This window comes from Cetorhinus maximus, chromosome 10, assembly GCF_964194155.1.
Source record: "Cetorhinus maximus chromosome 10, sCetMax3.hap1.1, whole genome shotgun sequence".
Classification (NCBI taxonomy): domain Eukaryota; kingdom Metazoa; phylum Chordata; class Chondrichthyes; order Lamniformes; family Cetorhinidae; genus Cetorhinus; species Cetorhinus maximus.
The window spans coordinates 136,446,392-136,469,499 of NC_135888.1; the positions used below are offsets into that span (position 1 = coordinate 136,446,392).

Below are 23,108 nucleotides of genomic sequence, written 5' to 3' on the forward strand. Positions count from 1 at the left end.
CCCTGAGGAAATAAACAAAAATACCTTCTGAATGTGATGTGGGATGTGATGCTGGATCTACAGTATTTTCTGGCCAAAAAGCATCGCAGAGATAGGATTTTAACTCTGCATTACTTTGTAAAATTCATTCTCTGGATGTGGGCATTGCTGGCAAGGCCAGTATTTATTTCCCATCCCTAGCTGTCTCTGAGGAAGTTGGGCAAACCTTATTCTTAAACTGTCACAGTATGCGTGGTGAAGGTACTCCTACAGTTTTAATAACAGCTAAAATTACAGCTTTACTGATTCTGATCCAGTGTGAAGATGACAAAAACTCACAGCAGATGCAAGCATAAGAAAGCAGAGAGCACAAAAAGTACAACCAATCTTTCACAGTCCACAGCCACCTCTTGGTTCATGTACCCAATATAAGCGGGTCATTATTGTGTTGCATTGCTAAGTTATTTTGTGCTGTCAGTTCATCCACTCCTAACCTGGTTGTCATTCATTTCAGCAGGCAATGACCTCCATTCGTTCTTCATCACTGCACTGAAATTCAAGAGCTCGGATGAAGATGTGGTATTCTCAACAGCACACACACATTTCTGTGTCCTAAACCATTAAAGTGCATAGAGTTTCCTGTGCTTTATTAAACACATACTGTCGATAAGATTGAGAAATTTTATATTCAATGCAGTGAGATGTTTAATCAAGTAAAGGATTGAAGCTGAAATCAGCTTTTTGGTCCCAGTGGAACGGAGGGATGCATGCTTCATCCACCACAACAGAAGTGGATCCTGAATGGAATTCACAATGTGCGGTGCATGTACAATTTGACAAGTAAAATGGATCACTTGTTTAATGACAACTCCATTGTCAAAGGTGCTTGACCCTGTTATTAAATTTGGAAAATCACAGTTTAATCATACCAGATAATGAAATAGTAACCTGCAGAATTATTCAGAATGAGGGTGTTGGAAGGGCATACTAACTGACAGCAAGCACATAACCATAACAACATTTTTAAGGTAGATTATAAATACAAGATTTGGACTGGCCACCACACCCACTAACAGAATAGTGATGTTTGGAGCAGGGTAGAGAAAAAGCAGATGTTACCTTTAACAAGGGAGAAGGATCAATATTGGTTGGGAAAGGGAACTGAAGGTTAAAGAGAGATGTAAGAGATGTTCTGATTCAATTGGGAATTAAGGGCAGAGTATAAGACTTTTCGGGTGAGGTGGAAGAGTGTCATGATTGAAATATGGGCTGAGGAAGGAGTAGGTTTAATGGGACAACTAGTCTTTCTGTTTCCAAGCTTTATATTTTAAAGATATGTGTTAAGCACAATATAGCTCATTTCCTCAGTAATTCCATTATTTGGCAACAGGAAAAAGAGAATTTGACAATATCATTAGGCTCTAAATTTCTCAAAACTGCTTTTCATTCATTTCAAGCCCCAGAAAAACAGAGACCACTAGTTTGATGCCAAACTTGGGAATGTTTCCAAGAGACTCACGTCACTAGACCCAAATTTAAGCTTGTACAAAGCTTCTATCTTATCGCATCTAGCTTTTTATCACATTTATTCTTTGCCTGGGATGAGTTCAAATCTAAATTGGGGGGAATTTATTGAATTAACACAATTAAAGTCCAACCAGTTACTTACTCTTTGTCTGTGCAGAGAATGTAACAGTGAGTTTTGCAAAGAGCTCTTTACTTTCATATTTGTCCTCCTTCACCTTGACCCAGAAACACTTTTCATTCATATCTTTAGGCCCAAGCTGAAAGCAAAAAAAAATGTTTATGATATAACCAGCTACAGCTGCTTGTAAAGGACCTATTTTACAAATAAGATAGATTAGTAATTACAAAGTAATAACCTGGTAGGACACAAATAAGAGAAAGGCGTATCTAAACTACACAATGTGCTGGGCAGACATCATGTTTGAGTATTGTGCCCATTTTCTGCTGCTGAGAAACAAGGGAGGTATTCAAGGTCAGAGGTAATGCAAAGAGGCTGACCCTGGTCTCAGGGGCGAAATGATAGGTTGCGATTGGAGAACCATTGGATTTTCAGGCTGGAAAGGGGGCATACAAGAGGGACTTTCCAGATAGTCATTTGGTTGTACAGTACTTGAGCATGGCTGAAAAAGACACGTCAAAGCATTTTGTCTTGCACTCAAGACGCTTTGCATGAATACCAATATAAGGGGAAAACAAAAATTTATACTGCATGTGAAGAGAGTGCTGATTGGTTGGCAAGTGGACTCTGATTGGATGGGCCTAAGGCTGTCACTTTCGGCCCTGAAATGTGCCCAGTGTACCTCAGATTACCCTGGAAGGGCATGGTATCTCAGAACTTTGAGCAACACAAGTGGTAGTCGCCACTAACAGGATGCTGCTGCAAAGCCAAAAAGACGTTTTGCCTGCCATACAAACATACGAATTAGGGACAGGAACAGGCCACTCGGCCCTTCGAGCCTGCTCCACCATTCAATAAGATCATGGATGATCTGAATGTAACCTCAACCTCACATTCCTGCCTAGCCCCCGATAACCTTTCGCCCCCTTGTTAATCAAGAATCTATCTTGCTCTGTCTTAAAAATATTCAAATACTCTGCTTCCACCGCCTTTTGAGGAAGAGAGTTCCAAAAGCTCACTACCCTTGGAGAAAAAATTTCTCATTTCTGTCTTAAGTGAGCGACCCCTAGTTCTAGATTCTCCCACAAGAGGAAACATCCTCTCCACATCCCCCCTGTCAAGACCTGACAGGATCTTAAAGGTTTCAATTAAGTCGCCTCTTACTTTTCTAAATCCCAGTGAATACAAACCTAACCTGCCTAGCCTTTCCTCATAAGGCAACCCGCCCATTTCTGGTATTAGTTGAGTAAACCTTCTCTGAACTGCTTATAATGCATTTGGATCTTTCTTTAAATAAAGAGACCAGTACTGTACACAATACTCCAGATGTGGTCTCACCAATGCCCTGTACAACTGAAGCATAACCTCCCTACTTTTGTAATCAATTTCCCTCACAAATTATAACATTCTACTAGCTTTCCTAATTACCTGCTGTACCTGTATACTAATCTTTTGTGATTCATGCACTAAGACACCCAGATCTCTCTGAATCTCAGAGCTCTGCAATCTCTCACCATTTAGATAATAAGCTTCTTTTTTATTCTTCCTGTCACACAAATGAGTAATGGGGTATATGAATTTCAGTGCCAATGTTATACTAGGTATGTAGGCCGTACATCCCAAAGACTGACGGATCGTATCAAACAGCATGTCCCAGCTGCCGTTTGCAACGGGCAAAGTGCAGGCCCCATCCAACCAGCACGTGCTTGCAAAACTCACACAGTGTCCAATATTTGATGCGATTTCGCTATTGGACAACATTTGCTGAATCATCCTCAATGTGCTATGAATTACACTGACAACCAATTTAAAATTGCCAGTCATGGTCTCAGTGTGGTGTATTTGCATGTACTGGAAGCTACATATATTAATACACAGGGCCCTATTCTTTGCAGACAGACAGAGCATGTACACACATTACACCTGTTTTAGCTCAACAAAATAAGTGACAGCCAGTTGCTGACTATTCCTCAGAGCAATGCCTTGACCAATCAGGGTCAAGCTACCTGGCTTAAATTTCAAACAACGCTTGGCCGTTAACTGTCAGTCACCATCATTGGTGCATTCTGCATGACTTTGCACAGATAAACAAAATGGTTAAGGCATATAGAAAATCTGGCAAGTCAACTTAAATTAAACAAGCCAGAGGGAAAAAGGGATATGCATTGAAACTAATAGAAGGAAAATTTGGGACTGATATCAAGAAGTTCATAACATAAAGTGGACTTGGAATAAGAATGGGCACAAACATAGAAGCAGAAACAAGAAGCCAGGAATCATAAGAAAAAGCTGAAAGCTGGTGAAATATGGGATCTTTCAAGATGGACGAGTTTAGATGGGCTGAATAGCCATTGGTCATTTGTAATTAACTAGTGAATCAGCAATATGATTTAAAAATTGGTAATTTTGTTTGTCAGAATACTGTATTTCCCACTGGCTTTCAATTACAGGGTTGCTACTGTGTCACAAATCAACCATATTAGTTGAACTCTTGTGCCTGCTCCAGAGTGCAGATTAAATATAATTCGGCTTACTCCACCAGCCAATCATGCAGCAGCTTTGAGCTACATTTTCTTGTGAGTGACAACCGGGAGGCTGACCCAAGTCAATTTAACACCCGACTGCTGGGATTGATTGGTCAAGCTGAACAGATGTCTAGCAGGTGTTCTGATGAGGGTCAGAGAAATGACATTTTATCTTAACTATATCACGCTATCGTGATCATGTCCAGTGAAAAAGTACTTAAACATATAAATTTGCTGATGAGAAGGGGTTGGGGCATTATGGAAAAACAGGAAGGAGCAGTTGCCAGTACAACTGCCAGAAAGCTTACTCCCATTCATCAGGATCAAATCCACCAAGAGAACTGGGCTCCCAATTGGGACACTTAGACAAAGATATGAAAGAGAAGGGAAAATATAAACTAAAAGATATCAAGAGAAAATGCTATTTCATTACTAGCACAAAATGTTTTGAAGCAATTGTTTTTTTTAAAAATCCTATTTCGATAGGTTAACTGAGTGGCAGAAACTTCTGCAAGGAAGAGAAAATGAAAAAACTTTTAAAAATATCAACTATATTAGAAATGCTAGTCATAAGTTCTTTGTGTGAAGCATTCCTTAACATTCAGCTGCAAGTAATTAATATTCATTGATTTTAAATTAAATTTGACACTCGGCAAGTGTGTACCGAGCATTCTGATAATCTGTTAATCACATTATTCTATCTTCTTTCTCAGATTAATTGCTTTTTAATTATTCAAAATCACAGATACAGCAATGCATTAATTTGTTTTTGTTATTCATTTACAGATGTGGGTGTTGCTGGCTCAGCCAGCATTTACTGGCCATCCCTAATTACCCTTACCCTGACAAGGACTGTGCAGTGGTCACTCTTACTGATACTGTCATGGACAGATGCATCTGTGGCAGGCAGGTTGGTGAGGATGAGGCCAAATATGTTTTTCCTTCTTGTTCCCTCACCGCCTGCCGCTGACCCAATCTAGTAGCTATGTCCTTTATGACTCAGCCAGCTCAATTGTCGTGGTGCTACCAAGCCACTCTTGGTGATGGACATTGAAATCCCCCACGCGGATAATGTTCTACAACCCTTGCCACTCTCAATGCTTCCTCCAAATGGTGTTCAACATGGAAGAATACGGATTCATCAGCTGAGTGGGGCGGGTGGAGAGAGAGAGAGAGAGAGAGAGAGAGAGAGAGAGAGAGAGGTGGTGGTGGCCATATGTGGTAATCAGCAGAAAGCTTCTTTACCCATGTTTGACCTGATGCCATGAGACTTCATTGGGGCCAGAGTTGATGTTGAGGGCTCCCAGGGTAACTCCATCCGACTGCATACATTGTGCCGCCACCACTGCTGGGTATGTCCCGTCCGACCAGCAAGTGTGGTGATGCTGGTGTCTGGGGCCTGATCTGTAAGGTATGGTTCGTGAGTATGACTATGTCAGGCTGTTGCTTGACTAGTCTGTGAGACGGCTCTCTCAGTTTTGGCACAAGCCCCCAGACGTTTGTAAGGAAGACCTTGCAGGGCTGACAGGGCTGCGTTTGCCACTGTTGTTTCCAGTGCTCAATCAATGCCAGGTCGTCCGTCCGGTTTCATTCCTTTTTATTGACTTTTTAGCGATTGGATACAACTGATTGGCTTGCTAGGCCATTTCAGAGGGCATTTGAGTCAACCACATTACTGCAGATCTGGAGTCACACGTAGGCCAGACCAGGTGAGGATGGCAGATTTCTTTCCTTAAAGGGCATTAGTGAACCAGATGGGTTTTTATGAAAATTGAAAATGGTTTCATGGTCATCATTAGACTTTTAATTGCAGATTGTTACTGAATTCGAATTTCACCATCTGCTGTGAAGGGATTTGACCCCAGATCCCCCATAGCATTATCCTGTGTCTCTGGATTACCAGTTCAGTGACAATGCCACTACGCCACTGCCTCCTCCAAAACCTCTCTCAAATTATTTGGTTGCAACTAACTGCAATGTAACAGTTGTCATTTTCACATAATTGAGACTTTAGCTGAATTTTGAACACAAATTATCACTGAACTATATATGCACAACCTTTCCTTCAACAAGGTTTTTGTTGAAATCCTGATTTCCATGTCCCCAAACAGTAATGGAGATGTAAGGGAAGGCATTAAACAGGAAATTAGAGATGCATGCAATAAGGGTACAATGTAATCATGGTTGACTTTAATCTACATATAGATTGGGCAAACCAAACTAGCAATAATACTGTGGGGGAGGGTTTCCTGCACTGTGTACTTGATGGTTTTTTAGACCAATACGTTGAGGAACCAACAAGAGAGCAGGCTATCCTGGACTGGATATTGTGCAATGAGAAAGGATTAATTGACAATCTTGTCGTGCGGGATCCCTTGGGGAAGAGCGACCATAAAATGATAGAATTGTTCATTAGGATGGAGAATGAAGAAGTTGAATCCGAAACTAGAGTCCTGAATCTAAATAAAGGGAACTATGAGGGTATGAGGCGCGAGTTGGAAATGATGGATTGGGGAACCTTACTAAAAGGTTGACAGTGGAGAGGCAATGGCTAATAGTTAATTAGCGTATGCATGAATTACAACAATTATTCATTCCTGTCTGGTGCAAAAGTAAAACAGGAAAGGTGGCTCAGCCATAGATTACAAAAGAAATTTGTGATAGTATTAGATACAAAGGGGAGACATAAAATTGCCAGAAAAAAAAGCAAGCCTGAGGATTGGGAACAGTTTAGAATTCAGCAAAAGTGGACAAAAAGATTGATCAAGAAGGGGAAAATGGAGTGAGAGTGTAAACTTGCAGGGAACATAAAAACTGACTGTAAAAGCTTCTATAAATATGAAGGGAAAAAGATTAGCAAAGGCAAACGTAGCTCCCTTACAGTCAGAAATGGGGGAAATTATAATGGGGGACAAAGAAATGGCAGAAGAATTGAACACATAGTTTGGCTCTGTCTTCATAAAAGAGGACACAAATAATTTCCCAGAAATGTTAGGGAACCAAGGGTCAAGTGAGAGGCAGGAATTGAAGAAAATCAGTATTAGTAAAAAAAAATGGTGCTAGAGAAATTAATGGGGTTTAAGGCTGAAAAATCCCCAGGGCCTGATAATCTACACCCTTGAGTACTAAAGGAAGTGGCCCTGGAAATATTGGATGCATTGGTGGTCATCTTCCAAAACGCTATAGACTCTGGAGCAGTTCCTACAGATTGGAGGGTGGCAAATGTAAACCCACTATTTAAAAAAGGAGGGAGACAAAAAAACAGAATTAGAGACCAGTTAGCCTAACATCAGTAGCGGGGAAAATGCTAGAGTCTATTATAAAAGATGTGATAACAGAACACTTGGAATTAACGGGATTAGACAAAGTCAGCATGGGTTTATGAAAGGGAAACCATGCTTAACTAATCTACTGGAGCTTTTTAAGGATGTAACTAGCAGAATAGATAAGGGAGAACCAGTGGATGTATTTGGATTTCAAGAAGGCTTTTGATAAGGTCCCACATAACAGGCTAGTGGGAAAAATTAAAGCACATGAGATTAGGGATAATACCCTGGCATGGATTGAAAATTGGTTGACAGGCCGGAAACAAAGATTGGGAATACATGGGTCTTTTTCTAGATGGTAGGAGGTGACTAGTTGTGTACCGTAGGGATCAGTGCTTGGGCCCCAGCTATTCATAATATACATAAATGACTTGGATGAGGGAACCAAGTGCAATATCTCCAAGTTTGCTGATGACACAAAACTGGGTGGGGTTGTGAGTTGTGAGGAGGATGCAAGGAGGCTTCAGGGCGATTTAGACAAGTTGTGTTTGTGGGCAAACACATGGCAGATGCAGTATAACGTGGATAAATGTGAAGTTATACGCTTCGGTGTGAAAAACGGAGAGACAGGGTATTATTTAAATGGAGAGATACTGGGAAATGTGGATGTACAAAGGGATCTGGGTGCCCTTGTACTCTAGTCAATAAAAGTAAACAGGCAGTGCAGCAAGCAAACTAGGAAGATAAATGGTATGTTGGCCTTCATTACAAGAGGGTTTGAGTTCAGAAGTAGGAATGTCTTACTGCAGTTATACATAGCCATTCCTGGAGTATTGCTTGCAGTTTTGGTCTCCCTACCTAAGAAAGGATATACTTGCCATAGGAGGAAGTGCAGCGAAGGTTCACTAGGCTGATACCGGGAATGGCAGGACTGTCCTATGAGGAGAGATTGGTTCGACTGGGCCTGTATTCACTAGAATTTAGAAGAATGAGAGGGGATCTGATTGAAACATAAAATTCTAACGGGGCTAGACAGACTGGATGCAGGGAGTATGTTTCCCCTGGTTGGGGAGTCTAGAACCAGGGGCCACAGTCCCAGCATATGGGGCAGACCATTTAGGACTGAGGTGAGGAAAAATTTCTTCATCAGAGGGTGGTCAACCTGTGGAATTCTCTACCACAGAGGCTGTGGAGGCCGGGTCACTGAGTATATTCAAGAAAGAAATTGATAATTTTTTGGACATTAGGGTCATCAAGGGGTATGGAGAGAAAGCGGGAATATGGCGTTGAGATAGAGGATCAGCCACGATCATAGTTTAGTGGCGGAGCAGGCTCGAAGGGCCAAATAGCCTACTCCTGCTCCTAGTTTCTATGTTTCTATTTAATGCTTTTGTTCGCAGAGCAATCAATTTAAAAAACAAGTCAGATTTCTGAACGCAGCACAAGGTTGAAAAATTTAGGTGTCTCTCTCTAGCACGATATAAAGAAAATGAAATGGCAAAATCTGTTGAAGTAATATGTTCCTCAAATCTTAAAACAACATTTGCCTCTCAGTTCTTGTAAACATGTGACAAATGCAATGTTCTCATCGCCCACGATAATTCACTCAAAATGAAAAGTTAAAGGTTATGTATTTTTCTGCAGTCAACATCTTGTTCAAATTGCCAACAGTGCCCAGTAAACATCTACAAGGGGATTGAACGTATCCTTGCAAATGGAAAGTGGCCACTTAAGTTTTTGTACTTGATGGCTGCTGTACTGATTAAACTATTTTGAAACACTCCAGAATCAATGCAGAAAAGTCAAAAAGCACCAAATATGATTTAAAGATCATCGTTGATTCAAAAGACGCGAGGAATCGGGCACCCACTAAACCAATTTCGGAAGGCTTGAAACACAGCAGACTTCTGGAGCAACTGGAGTGTGATTTTGAACAAGAGTGCTGGGAGTTGGGCGAGTGAGGGAATTTTAATTTCTTTCTTAAAACCTAATTTTATTTTTATTTAACATCTAACTGAACTTTACTGATAAAATTCTAAATTTCATCCAGACTTAAGCATATATCAACTCTCCACTGGTGAGCAATTGAAATTAGTTAATTAAGGAAACTAGCATAAAATGTTTTTTTCTGTACCTGGGGCTGAGCTAACTCTTTAGACTCAGAGCATATAAATGCATGCCTCTCAGTACCACTTAGAACTGGGGTGTGACTTTGGACAAGAATACTGGGAGTTCCATGAGGGAATTAGGGGAAGGAGGTGGTCCTTTGCGTTTTCTAACTTCCTCACCCTGTAGGATTTCGTTTTTGCTTTACTATAGGGGAAGAAGCTAGCTGTTTGTTGAGTGTCTGGTAAGTGGTTAAGGTCTATTCTACTCCTAAGGTTTAAAACAGTGCACAAACTGGTGGTAAGGTTAATAGAATATATAAAAAAGGAAAATGGCTGATTAAATAATTAAGTAATTAATTAAAACACATCAAGGGTGGCAGAGCAGATGATGTGTCACAGCTGCAGCATGTGCAAACTACAGGAGGCCACTGTAATCAAGGGAAACACATCTTCAGTAACTGCGGCTTAAGGAGCTTTGGCTCAGAGTTATTGAGCTGGAGGGCGAGGTGCAGACACTGCGATGCTTCAGGGAGAGGAACGTTAGCTTGTCATTTTGTACCAAGAGACAGTCACACCCTCAGGAGTGCCTTCTGATTTAGTCAGTGCTCAGGCACTGAAGGGTGTTTTTTTCATTCTCTCATGGTATGTGGGCATCACTGGCTAGGCCAGCATTTACTGCCCATCCCTAATTGCCTTTCAGAAGGTGCTGGTAAACTGCCTTCTTGAACCGCTGCCGTCCATGTGGTATAAGTACACCCACAGTGCTATTAGGGAGGGAGTACCAGGATTTTGACCAAGCAACAGTGAAGGAATGGCAATATATTTCCAAGTCAGGATGGTGTGTGGCTTGGAGGAGAACTTCCAGGTGGTGGTGTTCCCATGTATCTGCTGCTCTTATCCTTCTACATGGTGGTGGTCATGTGTTTGGAAGGTGCTGTCGAAGGAGACTTGGTGAGTTCCTGCAGTGCATCTTGGTGGTGCACACTGCTGCTACCGTGCATCAGTGGCGGAGGGAGTGAATGTTCGTGGATATGGTGCCAATCCAGTGGGCTGCTTTGTACTGATATCAAGCTTCGAGTGTTGCTGGAGCTGTATTCATCCAGACGAGTGGAGAGTATTCCATCACACTCCTGACTGGTGCCTTGTAGATGGTGGACAGGCTTTGAGGAGTCAGGAGGTGAGTTACTCTCTCCAGGATTCATGGCCTCTGACCTGCTCTTGTAGCCACAGTGTTTATATGGCTAGTCCAGCTCAGTTTGTAGTCAATGGTAACGCCCCCACCCCGGGATATTGATAGTGGGGGGTCCAGCAATGGTAACGCCATTGAATGTTAAAGGGCGATGGTTAGATTCTTTCTTGTTGGAGCTCATTGTTGCTTGGCACTTGTGTGGCACTTGTGTTACTTGCCACTTGTCAGCCCAAGCCTGGGTATTGTCCAGGTCTTGCTGCATTTGGACATGAGCTGCTTCAGTACCTGAGTTGTCACGGATGGTGCTGAACATTGTGCAATCATCAACGAACATCCCAACTTCTGACCTTACGATTGGGCAATTTTCCACATTGCCAGACAGATGCCAGTGTTGTAGCTGAATTGAACAACTTAGCTCAGGGCACGGCAAGTTTTATAGCAGGAATCTTCAGTACTATTGCCGGAATATTGTCAGGGCCCATAGCCTTTGCGGTATTCAGTGCCTTCAGTGTCTTGATATCACGTAGGGTGAATCGAATTGGCTGAAGACTGGCATTTGTGATACTGGGGCCTCTGGAGGAGACTGAGATGGATCATCCACTCGTCATTTCTGGCTGAAGATTGTTGCAAATGTTTTAGCCTGACTTTTTGTGCTGATGTGCTGGGCTCCCCCATCATTGAGGATGGGGAAAAAGCAAAAATAGCTGGAAAAACTCAGCAGGTCTGACAGCATCTGCGGAGAGGAATACAGTTAACGTTTCGAGTCCGTATGACTCTTCACAGAACTAAGGAAATATAGAAATGTGGTGAAACATAAGCTGGTTGAGGGAGGTGGGACAGGTAGAGCTGGATAGAGGGCCAGTGATAGATGGAGGCAAAGAAGAGATTGCCAAAGATGTCATAGACAAAAGGACAAAGGGGCGTTGACGGTGGTGATATTAAGGAAATATGGCTGAGAGATATTTGTGGAGCCTCCTTCTCCAGTGAGCTGTTTAATTGTCCACCATCATTCACGACTGGATGTAGCATGACTGCTTAGATCTGATCCGTTGGTTGCGGGATCGCTTAGATCTATTTATCGTTTGCTGTTTACACTGTTTAGCATGCAAGTAGTCCTGTAGCTTCACCAGATTGACACCTCATTTTTAGGTATGCCTGGTGCTGCTCCAGGCATGCTCTACTGCAATGAACCAGGATTGATCCCCTGGCTTGATGGTCATAGTAGAGTGGGGGATATACAGGCCATGAGGTTACAGATTGTGGTCGAGTACAATTCTGCTGCTGCTGATGGCCCACAGCACTTCATGGCTGCCCAGTCTCGAGTTGCTAGATCTGTTCGAAATCTATCCCACTAGCACGGTGGTAGTGTCACAGAACACGATTGAGGGTATCCACAATGTGAAGATGGGTCTTAGTCTCCACAAGGACTGTAAGGCGGTCATTCCTATTGATACTGTCATAGGCAGATGCATCTGTAACAGGCAGTTTGCTGACGTCAAGTATGTTTTGCCCTCTTGTTGGTTCCTTCACCACCTGCTGCAGGCCTAGTCTAGCAGCTATATCCTTTAGGACTCAGCTAGCTCGGTCTCTGGTGGTGCTACCGAACAACTCTAGGTGATAGCAATTGAAGTCCCCCACCCAAAGTATATTCTGTGTCCTTGCCACCCTCACTGCTTCCTCCAAGTGGTATATTCTACATGGAGGAGTACTGGTTCATCAGCTGAGGGGGGTGGGGGGCAGCGGTACATGGTAACCAGCAGGAGGTTTCCTTGCCATTGTTTGACCTGATGGTATGAGACTTCATGGGGTCCGGAGTCAATGTTGGGGACTCCCACAGCATCTCCCTCGCGAATGTATAGCACTGTGCTGCCAGCTCTGCTGGGTTTGTCCTGCCAGTAGGACAGGACATACCCAGGGATGGGCAAGATACAATTCTGTGAGTATAGCTATGTCAGGTCGTTGCTCGACTAGTCTGTGAGACAGGAAGGAGGACTTTGCAGGGTCGACAGGGCTGCAACTGCTGTTGTCATTTCCAGTGCCTGGGTTGATAGCCATTTGAAGCAACTGAGTGGCTTGCTAGGCCATTTCAGAGTCAACCACATTACTGCAGATCTGGCAAGCGGGCCAGAGCAGGTGAGATTTCCTTCCGTAAAGGACATTAGTGAACCAGGTGTGTTTTTACGACAATTGATGATGGTTTCATGGTCATCATTAGACTTACTGAATTTGAATTTCACCATTTGCCCCACAGCATTACCCCCCGGGTCTCTAAATTACTAGTCCAGTGACAATAACACTACGCCATCACCTCCCACTCCTAGTGAGATAGGTAAGGGGTCCCAGAGGGCAGGAGTGCAGCCTTTGCAACTGTCTGACAGGTTTGGAGGTTCTTTCAGCTTGTTTGGATGAGAGTGGGCGTTGCAGGGTGGGTAAACTAAGTGGTCATGGCACCCAGGTACAGGAAGCCATTGAAGGGGAGAGGGCAAAAACCAATGTAGTGGTCGTAGGGACAGTGTAGTGAGGGATGTTGATTCTGTTCTCTGCATCAAAAGGGTCAGTCCAGAAGGCTACATTGGGTGCCTGGTGCCAGGGTTTAGGGCATCTGCTCAGGGCTGGAGAGGAACTTGGAGTGGGAGGGGGAGGATCCAGTCATTGTGGTCCATGTAGGTACCAACGACATAGGCAGGACAAGAAAAGATGTTCTGCTTGGTCTGTGTGAAGAGGTAGGCACCAAATTAAGAATCAGGATCCCAAACGTAATAAGCTCTAGATTATTACATAAACCACATGCAAATTGGCATAGAGCAAATAAGATTAAGGAAATGAATGCACGGCTCAAAGGCTGGTATGCTAGAAGTGGGTTCCAGTTTGTGGAGCTGACAGTGCAAATAGAAATAAATAAGTTCAATTTGATAGCCATTACAAAGACATGGCTGCAAGATGACATACACTGGGACCTGAATATTGAAGGGTATGTGACATTTAGGAAGGGCAGGAAGTCAGGAAATGGTGGAGGAGTGGTTCTGTTAATTAATGATGGTATTAGCATAATGTAGAGGGATGACATAACAAGGGTGTAGAAGCAGTTTGGGTAGAGATGAGAAATGATTAGGCAAGGAGTCACTTGTGGGCGTGGTATACAGGCCCTCTAACAGTATCCACATGGTAGGACGGGGTAAAAGGAAGAAATAATGGGAGCTTGTCAGAAAGGTAGGGTGATAATCATGATGGATTTTAATCTACATATAGACAGGAAAATCAGGTGGGCAAAGGTAGCCCAGATGAGGAGTTCATAGAATACTTCTGAGGTAGTTTCATTGAACAGCATGTTCTGGAGGCAACCAGAGAGCAGGCTATACTAGGCCTGATATAGTGCAATGAGATAGGATTAATTAATGGCCTCAAAGTGAAGGAGCCCCTAGGTGGCAGCGATCACATCATGATTGAATTTAACATTTAGTTTGAGGGAGAGAAGAATGGGTCCAAGACTAGTATTTTAAATTTAAATAAGGTCAACCATGAGGGCATGAAAGCAGAACTGGCTAAAGTGAACTGGCAAATTAGGTTAAGGGATAGGGCAATAGAGATAAAAAAGAAAGCCACGGGAGAGGATGCAATGTCACATCTGGTCAAAGATCTGGAAATGTCTAGAAACTAAAAGGGCTGGTGTTGGTCATGACAGCGAAATAAAACGAAGCAAGAGAATTTATTTTTAATCGAGATTATTCAAATTACATTTGGAAGAGAAAGTTGAATCATAAAAGACAACTCTCTTATGATAGCTGGCAACTGCATCTCTGGGGTGTAAGAGGGTGGAAAGAATTTAGATAGGTTGAGTCACAGCATTGGCAAGGGACCAGGTGCAACGCTGCACTAGGCTTTATTAAACAGAAGGTTAGGCATGATTCAACCAAAAAGCTATGCACTATCCACGAGATGGGGAATGAGTCAGATACAAAACCTTCCATGCCAGTAGTCACATTGCAAGTTACTTCACTGGAAGAAAGATGACAAAACTAAAAAACTCTGAGCAGAGAAGCTAAAGCCAAGATATACCACAGTATAAATTACAACAGCAAACTGGATCACAATGCAAGGTATTGTTGCATTGGGAGGTAGGTATCCTGCATAATGTATATCGAAGAGAGCAGATGGAACCCATCAACAAGGAAAGCAAGTATTAGTTTAGTATTACAGTTGAGCAAAATCTCATACATAGAAAGTATTTGTAATTATAATGTGCTTTCTATGACAGAGAGGAATATTAGTGAAAATCCTGAAGTTAAATATGGAAATAAAAATTATAGATTATATTAGCGGCCTACTAAACACTCAAAATAACAATTGCAACTACCAAATAAATATGCTGCTTCAACTTTTAAACAAGATTATCTGAGGATATCCACTTACTTTTGGCCAGTTAGGCCTTTTGAGTTGAACTTCCGGCTTGTAATCTTTTTTAGGTGCCAGACCAAATGGCAAAACAGGAACGGCAGGGGCAACAGGACCGCCAAATGGCCCAGGTGGTGGAGGAGGCATTCCAGGGAACCCAGGAGGTGGAGGTGGCGGGGGAATTCCCATTTGTCCTGGTGGTGGAGGTGGTGGAGGAATTCCCATTTGGCCTGGTAGTGGAGGTGGTGGAGGAATTCCCATTTGGCCTGGTAGTGGAGGTGGTGGAGGAATTCCCATTTGGCCTGGTAGTGGAGGTGGTGGGGGAATTCCCATTTGGCCTGGTAGCGGTGGTGGAGGGGGAATTCCCATTTGGCCTGGTAGCGGTGGTGGAGGAGGAATTCCTGTTTGGCCCGGTAATGGAGGTGGTGGAGGTATTTCCACTTGGCCTGGTAGAGGTGGTGGTGGAGGAATTCCCGCTTGGCCTGGAAGTGGAGGTGGGGGAGGTAGTACCACTAGGCATGGTACAGGTGCTGGTGGGGGTGATAGCCTGTTAATCTGATCTGGCATTGGGGTCACTTCTTTTGGAATGTTGGCCAACTCTGTCTTTGTATCCTCCAAGTCCTTGGATAACTGTGTATTCTGTGGTAAAATTAAAATATCATGAACACACTGAACTCATGAGGTCATGGAATCAAGTAACTACTGCAGTTTTCACAAAATAAATAATCACATTAAAAAACATGCAGCATTACAATTCAACACAAATTGTATAAGTTCAGTAAGAAACACAAGATCAAGAGTTCAAAGTCAAAATTATTATTACAATGTCTTCAACAGTTCTAATTGTCCATATCACACTAACACTAGGACCAATGTAGGAAGGATCTATAATGAGAAAAAATAGAAAAGCCCGGGAATGTATTTTTTTGGACAGAAAACATCTTTAGTCAAGATAACTAAATAGAAGACTTTGCCAGGACACCAAAGGCTGAGTAGTGAACTACAACAGACATTGAACATTTAAGTCGAAGATCTTCATAATCTTGTCTTTGTTTAAATTATTAGTGAGATGGTACCAAAGGCAAGAATAGATGCACAAGGAGAAAAAAAATATTGATCAGCAACCGATTCATATCTAGCCGAGGTACACAATCATGTCACTGATGAATGCCTTCTACTTCTACATACAGACAGCCACAGAGGCTACCATTAGACAAAGATCTGTACCGATTTGTATGTTACTTTGACATTGCAGCAACTCGAGTCTTTAAACGTGATGGTCTTGACTAAATATTTTAAGTCAAGTTGATGCACTAATTTTACGGGAATGGCTAAATGGGGTTGCTTCAAGGCACTGGAGAGTCAGCTCCACTGGTTCAGAGGCAAGACTGGAAGAAATTTTGCTACAGGAATCCCTCCTCTCAGTTTGAATAAGGTACTGGGACACGAAAGACTTACTGAGAGAGCTTGGTGCAGAACACACTTAGCTGGGAGAGTGGGAAACTTGTCTTAAAAAGGTGCAATGGGGACAACATGATTCTTCTGGACTCAAAATGTTAACTCTGTTTCACTTTCCACAGATGCTGCCAAACCTGCTGAGTTTTTCCAGCTGTTTTTATTTCAGATTTCCAGCATTCACAGTATTTTGCTTTTATATAAGAATAAAGCATTGGTCCGGGGTAGGTGTTAATAGCAGAATGAAGGTCAGCACTGTCTGAAAGCAAAAATAGCAGAATGTGTCAATAGCAGGAGGGGAGGTCAGGACTGTCTGAAAGCGAAAACATGAGATCAAGCTATTGACTGGCACTTGGGTGGGGGCAATAAAATTCAAAATGGAGGAGAGGTCATGCCCTGAAGTCGCTGAACTCAAATGTTGAGTCCAGAAGGCTATAAAGTGCCTAATCGGAAGACGAGATGCTGTTCCTCCAGCAAATTAGTATTTGCACGGCTATGGGAAACAACCGATTAACAGAACAAATTGCTGGGGGCTGGCACAGGCAGAATGGGGCCAAATGGCCGCCTTCTGTGCTGCATGATTCTGAAATACCATTAAACAGTTTCTCAAGCCAGCCAGGTTCCAAGATTGCTGAAGTTCTCTTTTCCCCCCCCCCAAAAGGCCAAGTTGCACGCCATGGCTCTCAACCCTGTCTCAAAGTCAGAAATTTCAACATGATTTCAATGAGACTGGCTCTTTAATGGGGCTCACATGGCCAGTAAGCACATACATTAATTTTTTCCTCCCAATTACACACCGCAATACAGTCCCAATATGAACCAGATGCTCCATATTCTGCCAGCACCACCAAGCCTTCCTGATGAATCACTCATATCAAGTGGTCTCAAATGTTCCACTTGCAAATTTTTTGGACCTCTTAGGCAATGTATGAGAACATTAGTTTTTTTTTACATTCATTCACAGGATGTGGGCGTTGCTGGCTTGGCCAGAATTTATTGCCCATCCCTAATTGTTCTTGAGAAGGTGGCAGTGAGCTGCCTTCATGAACCACTGCAATCTGCTTTGCAGGCAGCCATAGCTCCAAAAACAAGAAACTAGAAATTGGAGTGTCCTTGTACATGAATCACCAAAGTTAACATGCAGGAACCACAAGAAATTAGGATGCCAAATGATATGTTAGCCTTTGAGGTAAGAAATTGGATTATAGCAGAAAGGAAGTATTTCACCAATTAATTTGCTGCTTCGGTGAAGCACACCTGAAGTACTGTGTCCAATTTTGGTTCCCTACCCAAGGAAGAATATACTTGTCCAAGAGGGGATGCAACCAAGGTTCAGATTGATTCTTGAGAAGAGGGGTTATCTGGTGAGGGGGGACTGAGTACAATGGGCCGAGATTCTCTGGAGTTTAGAAAAATTAGAGATGGCCTCATTGAAATGCATAAAATTCTTGGGGGGCCTTAGAGAGAAGATGCAGAGAGACTGCTTTGCTTGGCTGGAGAGTCTATAGTTTCAGGATAAGGGAACGAACATTTAGGATTGAGGAGGAGAAATATCTTCATTTAAAAGGTTGCGAATCTTTTGAACTCTCTACCCCAAGGGATCGTGGGTGCTCAGTCGATGATCATAAGAAATATAAACAGGATTAGGCCATCCGGCCCATTGAGCATACTCTGTCATTCTGTAAAATCTTGGCTTATCTGATTAAGGCCTTAATTCAAGTTTCCTGCCTGTCCACCTTAAGTCCCTTGTCGATCAAAAAACTGTCTAACTCAACCTTAAGTATACTCAATGACCCAGCCTGCACTGCCCTCTGTGGAAGACAATTCCAAAGATTAATGACCCTCAGAAAAATTCCTCCTCATATCCATCTTAAATAGGAGGCCCCCAATTTTTAAACTATGCTCTCTAGTTCTAGATTTCCCCCCCAGAGGAAACATCCCCTCTGCATCTACCCTGTCAAGCCCCCTCAGAATCTTATACATTTCAATAAGATTACCTCTCATACTCATTGGAGGTTAGAAGGATAAGGGCAACCCGCTGAACCTTTCCTCATAAGGCAACTCCTTCATCCCAGGAATCAATCTATTGAACCTTCTCTTAACTGCTTCCAATGCAAGTATATCCATCCTTAAGCAAGGAGACCAAAATACACAGTACTCCAGGTGCAGTCTTACCAATGCCCTGTACTATTGTAACAAGATTTCTCTACTTTTATAATCCATGCCCTGCGCAGTAAAGGCCAACATTCTGTTTGCCTTCTTAATTACTTCCTGTACCTGCATTCTAACTTTTTGTGTCTCTTGTACAAGGACATCCAGATCTCTCTGCATTGCAGCATTCTGCAGTCTCTCTGCATTTAAATAATATGCTGCTTTTCTATTCTTCCTTTCAAAGTGGACAACCTTACATTTTCCTACATTATACACTTCATCTGCCAAATTTTTGCCAATTCACTTAACCTAACTATATCACTTTTTATCCTTCTAACAATTTGCTTTCCTATCTACCTTTGTATTGTCAGCAAATTTAGCTACAATACAGGTGGTCCCTTCATCCAAGTCATTAATATGGATTGTATATAGTTGAGGCCCCAGCATTGATCCCTGCAGTACATGAGTATGTTCAAGACCAAGATCAATAGATCTCTAAGGAAATCAAGAGATTTGGAGGTAGGGAAAGAAGTGGAATTGAGGTAGCTCCGCCATGATCTTATAGAATGGTGAAACAGGTTCAAAACACTGGATAGTCTACTCCAGCTCTTATTTCTTATTTAAGGCACAAAGCACTAAATTCTGAACTCTCTTTTCAGTTGGGGAGCCCAGAAAACAGGAGAAGAGTAAATCAAGCAACAAATGCCAAGTTTGGGTTTTAAAAGACTTAACTGTAGGAGGAATGGGGAAATTAAAGTATAAAGTTTTGAAGTCCTTGGGGGAAAAAATGGGTTAAAGTAGAGATGCTGCAAAAAGTCTTCAGCTGAACACAAGTATGCAATAAGAAAGAAAATGTAGCATAGCATATTTGTAGCTCTGCATCAATAATTATAGTGTCACTGATAAAATGGAAGCACTTTTAACTCCAGTTGAGAGAATGTCACTTTCCTAACCTCACAGGAGTGGAGAAAATCAAAGGCAGAATTTCTCATGAAATGATCTTTTTGGGCACAATTTGAACAGAATGAAGCAGTTAGTCAACTCCATGGGCACAATGCACAACAGTATTTTTTAAAGAGAGATTCTAGCAGAAAACAGAAGCTTCTCATTATAGCAGAAAGGGCCATTCTCCTCATACATTAACTAAGCTGCTTGCACTGATTCTTCTATGCTGAAGCAAAGAAAACACAGTCATTATCTGTACCTCGCAAGCAAAAAGTAACTTTTTGCTACAAGTAACTAAAATAAAGACAAAAAATAAGTTTTTAATAACTCAGAACATCAAGACAACAGTCATCAATCTTAGTGCAATTAAAAGCTTCTGGCAAGTGATTCACTTTCTCAAAGGACACCAAGTTGGCTGCGGTGCCCCTCTAACATAGAGGTAATGAGCTGAGACAGTGTTCAAGCATTATGGTATGTGGATAGAATGTGCAATGCAGCAAAGGTTAAAAAAGTACAATGCTCCACTAGTTTCTCCAGGGCAGTTCATGAACAGCTCCTGTCATGAAAGCGTGTCACAGTTTGCAGCTCATGGCGATAACATTGCTATATGAGGACATCACTATATAATGCTGAGGATATAAAGTGAGATACTAGTGGGATATGGTGAGTTAAACAAATTGTCTACCATTTATCAGGGCAAAGCCAAAACTGCAGGAAACAAACAAACCTCAGAATTAAAAATTAAAGGTCAATCCAACCTTCCTGAAAAATAGGAGGGAAGATACTTAATATATTTTAAAAATTTATTTATTCATGGGATGTGGGCATCACTGGCTAGGTCAGCATTTACTGCCTATTCCCAATTGCCCTTGAGAAAATTATGTAGGTACACCCACAGTGCTGTTAGGGACAGAGTTTCAGGATTTTGACCTAGCAACAGTGAAGGAAGAGTGATATAGTTCCAAGTCAGGATGGTGTGTAGCTTGGAGGGAAACTTGCAGGTGGTGGTGCTTCCATATATCTGCTGCCCTTGTCCTTCAAGGTGGTAGAGTCGCAGGTTTGGAAGGTGATGTCGAAGAAGCCTGGGGAATTGCTGCATTGCATCTTGTAGATGGTACACACTGCTGCCACTGTGTGTCGGTGATGGAGGGGGTGAATGTTGAAGGTGGTGGATGGGATGCCAAACAAGCGGGCTGCTTTGTCCTGGATGGTGACAAGCTTCTTGAGTGTTGTTGGAGCATAAATTACATTACTTTTATTTAAATCATATTACACAGCACAAGGTTGCGTCAGTAACCTTAACAGCTACACTGGAGAATTGATGATATTTCACAATGCGTGCATGGTTTATGGGTTGGAGACTAAACAAGTTATTCCTTTATAATTTTGAAAGATATCTTTAATTAAAATGTGATTTTGAATTTAAATATTCTTATTTTATTTTGTTTGATGGATATTTCTCCAGAAACCAGGATAGTACAATGCAATAGATTGGTGCTCATTTACTTGAGAACATGATAACCGATGTGCATTCCCTAGGTTCCAACTTCGGTGTTCAATGCCAGTTTTTGAGTAGGTTTTACTATATTCCAAGCAGATTGAAAACAACAGCCTTTGGAACTTGAGATATTGACATGGTGGAAATTGAGAAGGAGCTTCACTACATTTAAGGTTGGATTGTTCTCATGTTCAGTTATTTTGAAGGAAAACTCTCCAATACAAGGAAAATATTTAGTATGTCAAATACTTAATACAAAGGATGGTGGAAATCTGGAAAATTCTCTCTCAAAAAGCTATTGAGGCGAGGTCAATGGAAAATATCAAAACTAGTTTTGATAGAATTTTTATTAGGTAAGGGTACAAATGATTACGGAACCAAGGTGGATAAGACACAGATCAGCTTTGATCTAACTGAATGGCAAACAGTCTCCAGGGGCTGAACTGCCTCCTCCTATGACCCAGCTTTGTGCATTTTTGGAACTCAATCCTAACAGCTGGAATGCATTCTAAAGCTACAATGACCTTCTTGGGTTGATTCGAGTTGCGCAAAGTGTCAAGTCCCTGGAAAGAGGTTGGAGTTATCTCAATTAATAATAGATGTTTATTTGTGCTGTAATCTTTAGATTTGGAAAAATTGATGAGCGTAAAAAGGAAAAGGTTAATAATTATAAAACAATTATAATTATAAATCTGGGTTTTGCTCATCTATGGAAGCTGCATTAGGGACTTGGCAACGTGGAGTGTGCCAGGGAGCAGAAAATAATCCATAGATCCCTTGTGATTTCCTTTGGTAAACTGTGTAATTTTTTATATAAATTTACCAAAATAAACTTTAATCACATGAAACCAATGTACACTTAACTAAATAAATACTGGTTTCTAAATGCATGACCTCCTTTACCATCAACCCTTCCTCTCGCATCCACATGACATAATTTAGAAGGAAATAACTGTGTGTCGAGGCAATGAAGGTACTGGATAATTTTACACCTTCATTTCATGGAATCCTTTCCTCTACATATCAAATGCACAACCTTTCACTGCAATATCAAACTCATTGAAACATACAAGATTCTGAAGGGGGTTAACAGGGTAGGCACTGAGAGGTTGTTTCCCCTGGCTGAGGAATCCAGAACATAGGGGCACAGTCTCAGTATAAGAGGCCACTCATTTAGGACTGAGATGAGGCAACATTTTTTCACACAAAGGGTTGTGAGCCTTTTGAATTCTCCACCCCAGAGGTTGTGGATGCTCCATCATTGGATACATTTAAGTCCGAGATAGACAGATTTTTGGTGTCTAAGTGAATCAAGAGATTTGGCTCACGGACAGAAAACTGGAGTTAATGCAGAAGGTTAGCCATGATCGTATTGGGTGGCAGAGCAGGCTCGACAGGCCGTGTGGTGTACTCCTGTTCCTAATATCCCCCTAGGAGCACTGTCAACAGCTACTGTTCATGTCACCTTGACAGGGATAACATTCCTTGCACCAAGTAGAAACGAAAACTCAACCTCTTTGTTGGCCTGTTTTCCCCTTTTTAATTGCAGAACACACTCCCTTCTCCCTGCAGCCTTGTTATGAAAGTCAGGATTTTATTCTCCCATCTAATATTTTAACTCCCCAAATCACAAAATTGCGGAATTCCTTCCCTCCTCAATCTTCCCCCTCTCATACAATTTAAGGGCCTTTAAAATCAGAGCCTAGTATCACCTAATCGTTTATTGATTTTTTTTTCACCTTTATTTCTCTTTCAATTTCAACCTTAATGATTGCCTTTCACTTTCAGTAAGACAAAGTGCCTCTCATTTGCCTGACACAAGCAAACATTTAATTTTACTTTTACAGGGGCTGGAAAACAAGGGAGACAATAGGTTATTTTGGAGAATGAAGAAGTTTAGACTCAGCTAAAGGCACATTTTATTTTTACATTGTCTAAGTTCTGCTTAATTCTCC

The 23,108-nt window shown here is 41.9% G+C and overlaps 1 protein-coding gene across 1 annotated transcript in view; it reads right to left on the reverse strand.

Annotated features, from left to right (window-relative positions):
* diaph1 (diaphanous related formin 1) overlaps positions 1-23,108 on the reverse strand; it is a 348,897-nt gene that overhangs the window by 188,761 nt on the left and 137,028 nt on the right. Inside the window, exons 16-17 of the mRNA XM_078551232.1 lie at positions 15,123-15,743; positions 1,649-1,763 (exon numbers count right to left, since the gene is read on the reverse strand). Of these exons, the coding sequence (XP_078407358.1) occupies positions 1,649-1,763; positions 15,123-15,743 (736 nt within the window). The remainder of the gene's footprint in view (positions 1-1,648; positions 1,764-15,122; positions 15,744-23,108) is intronic.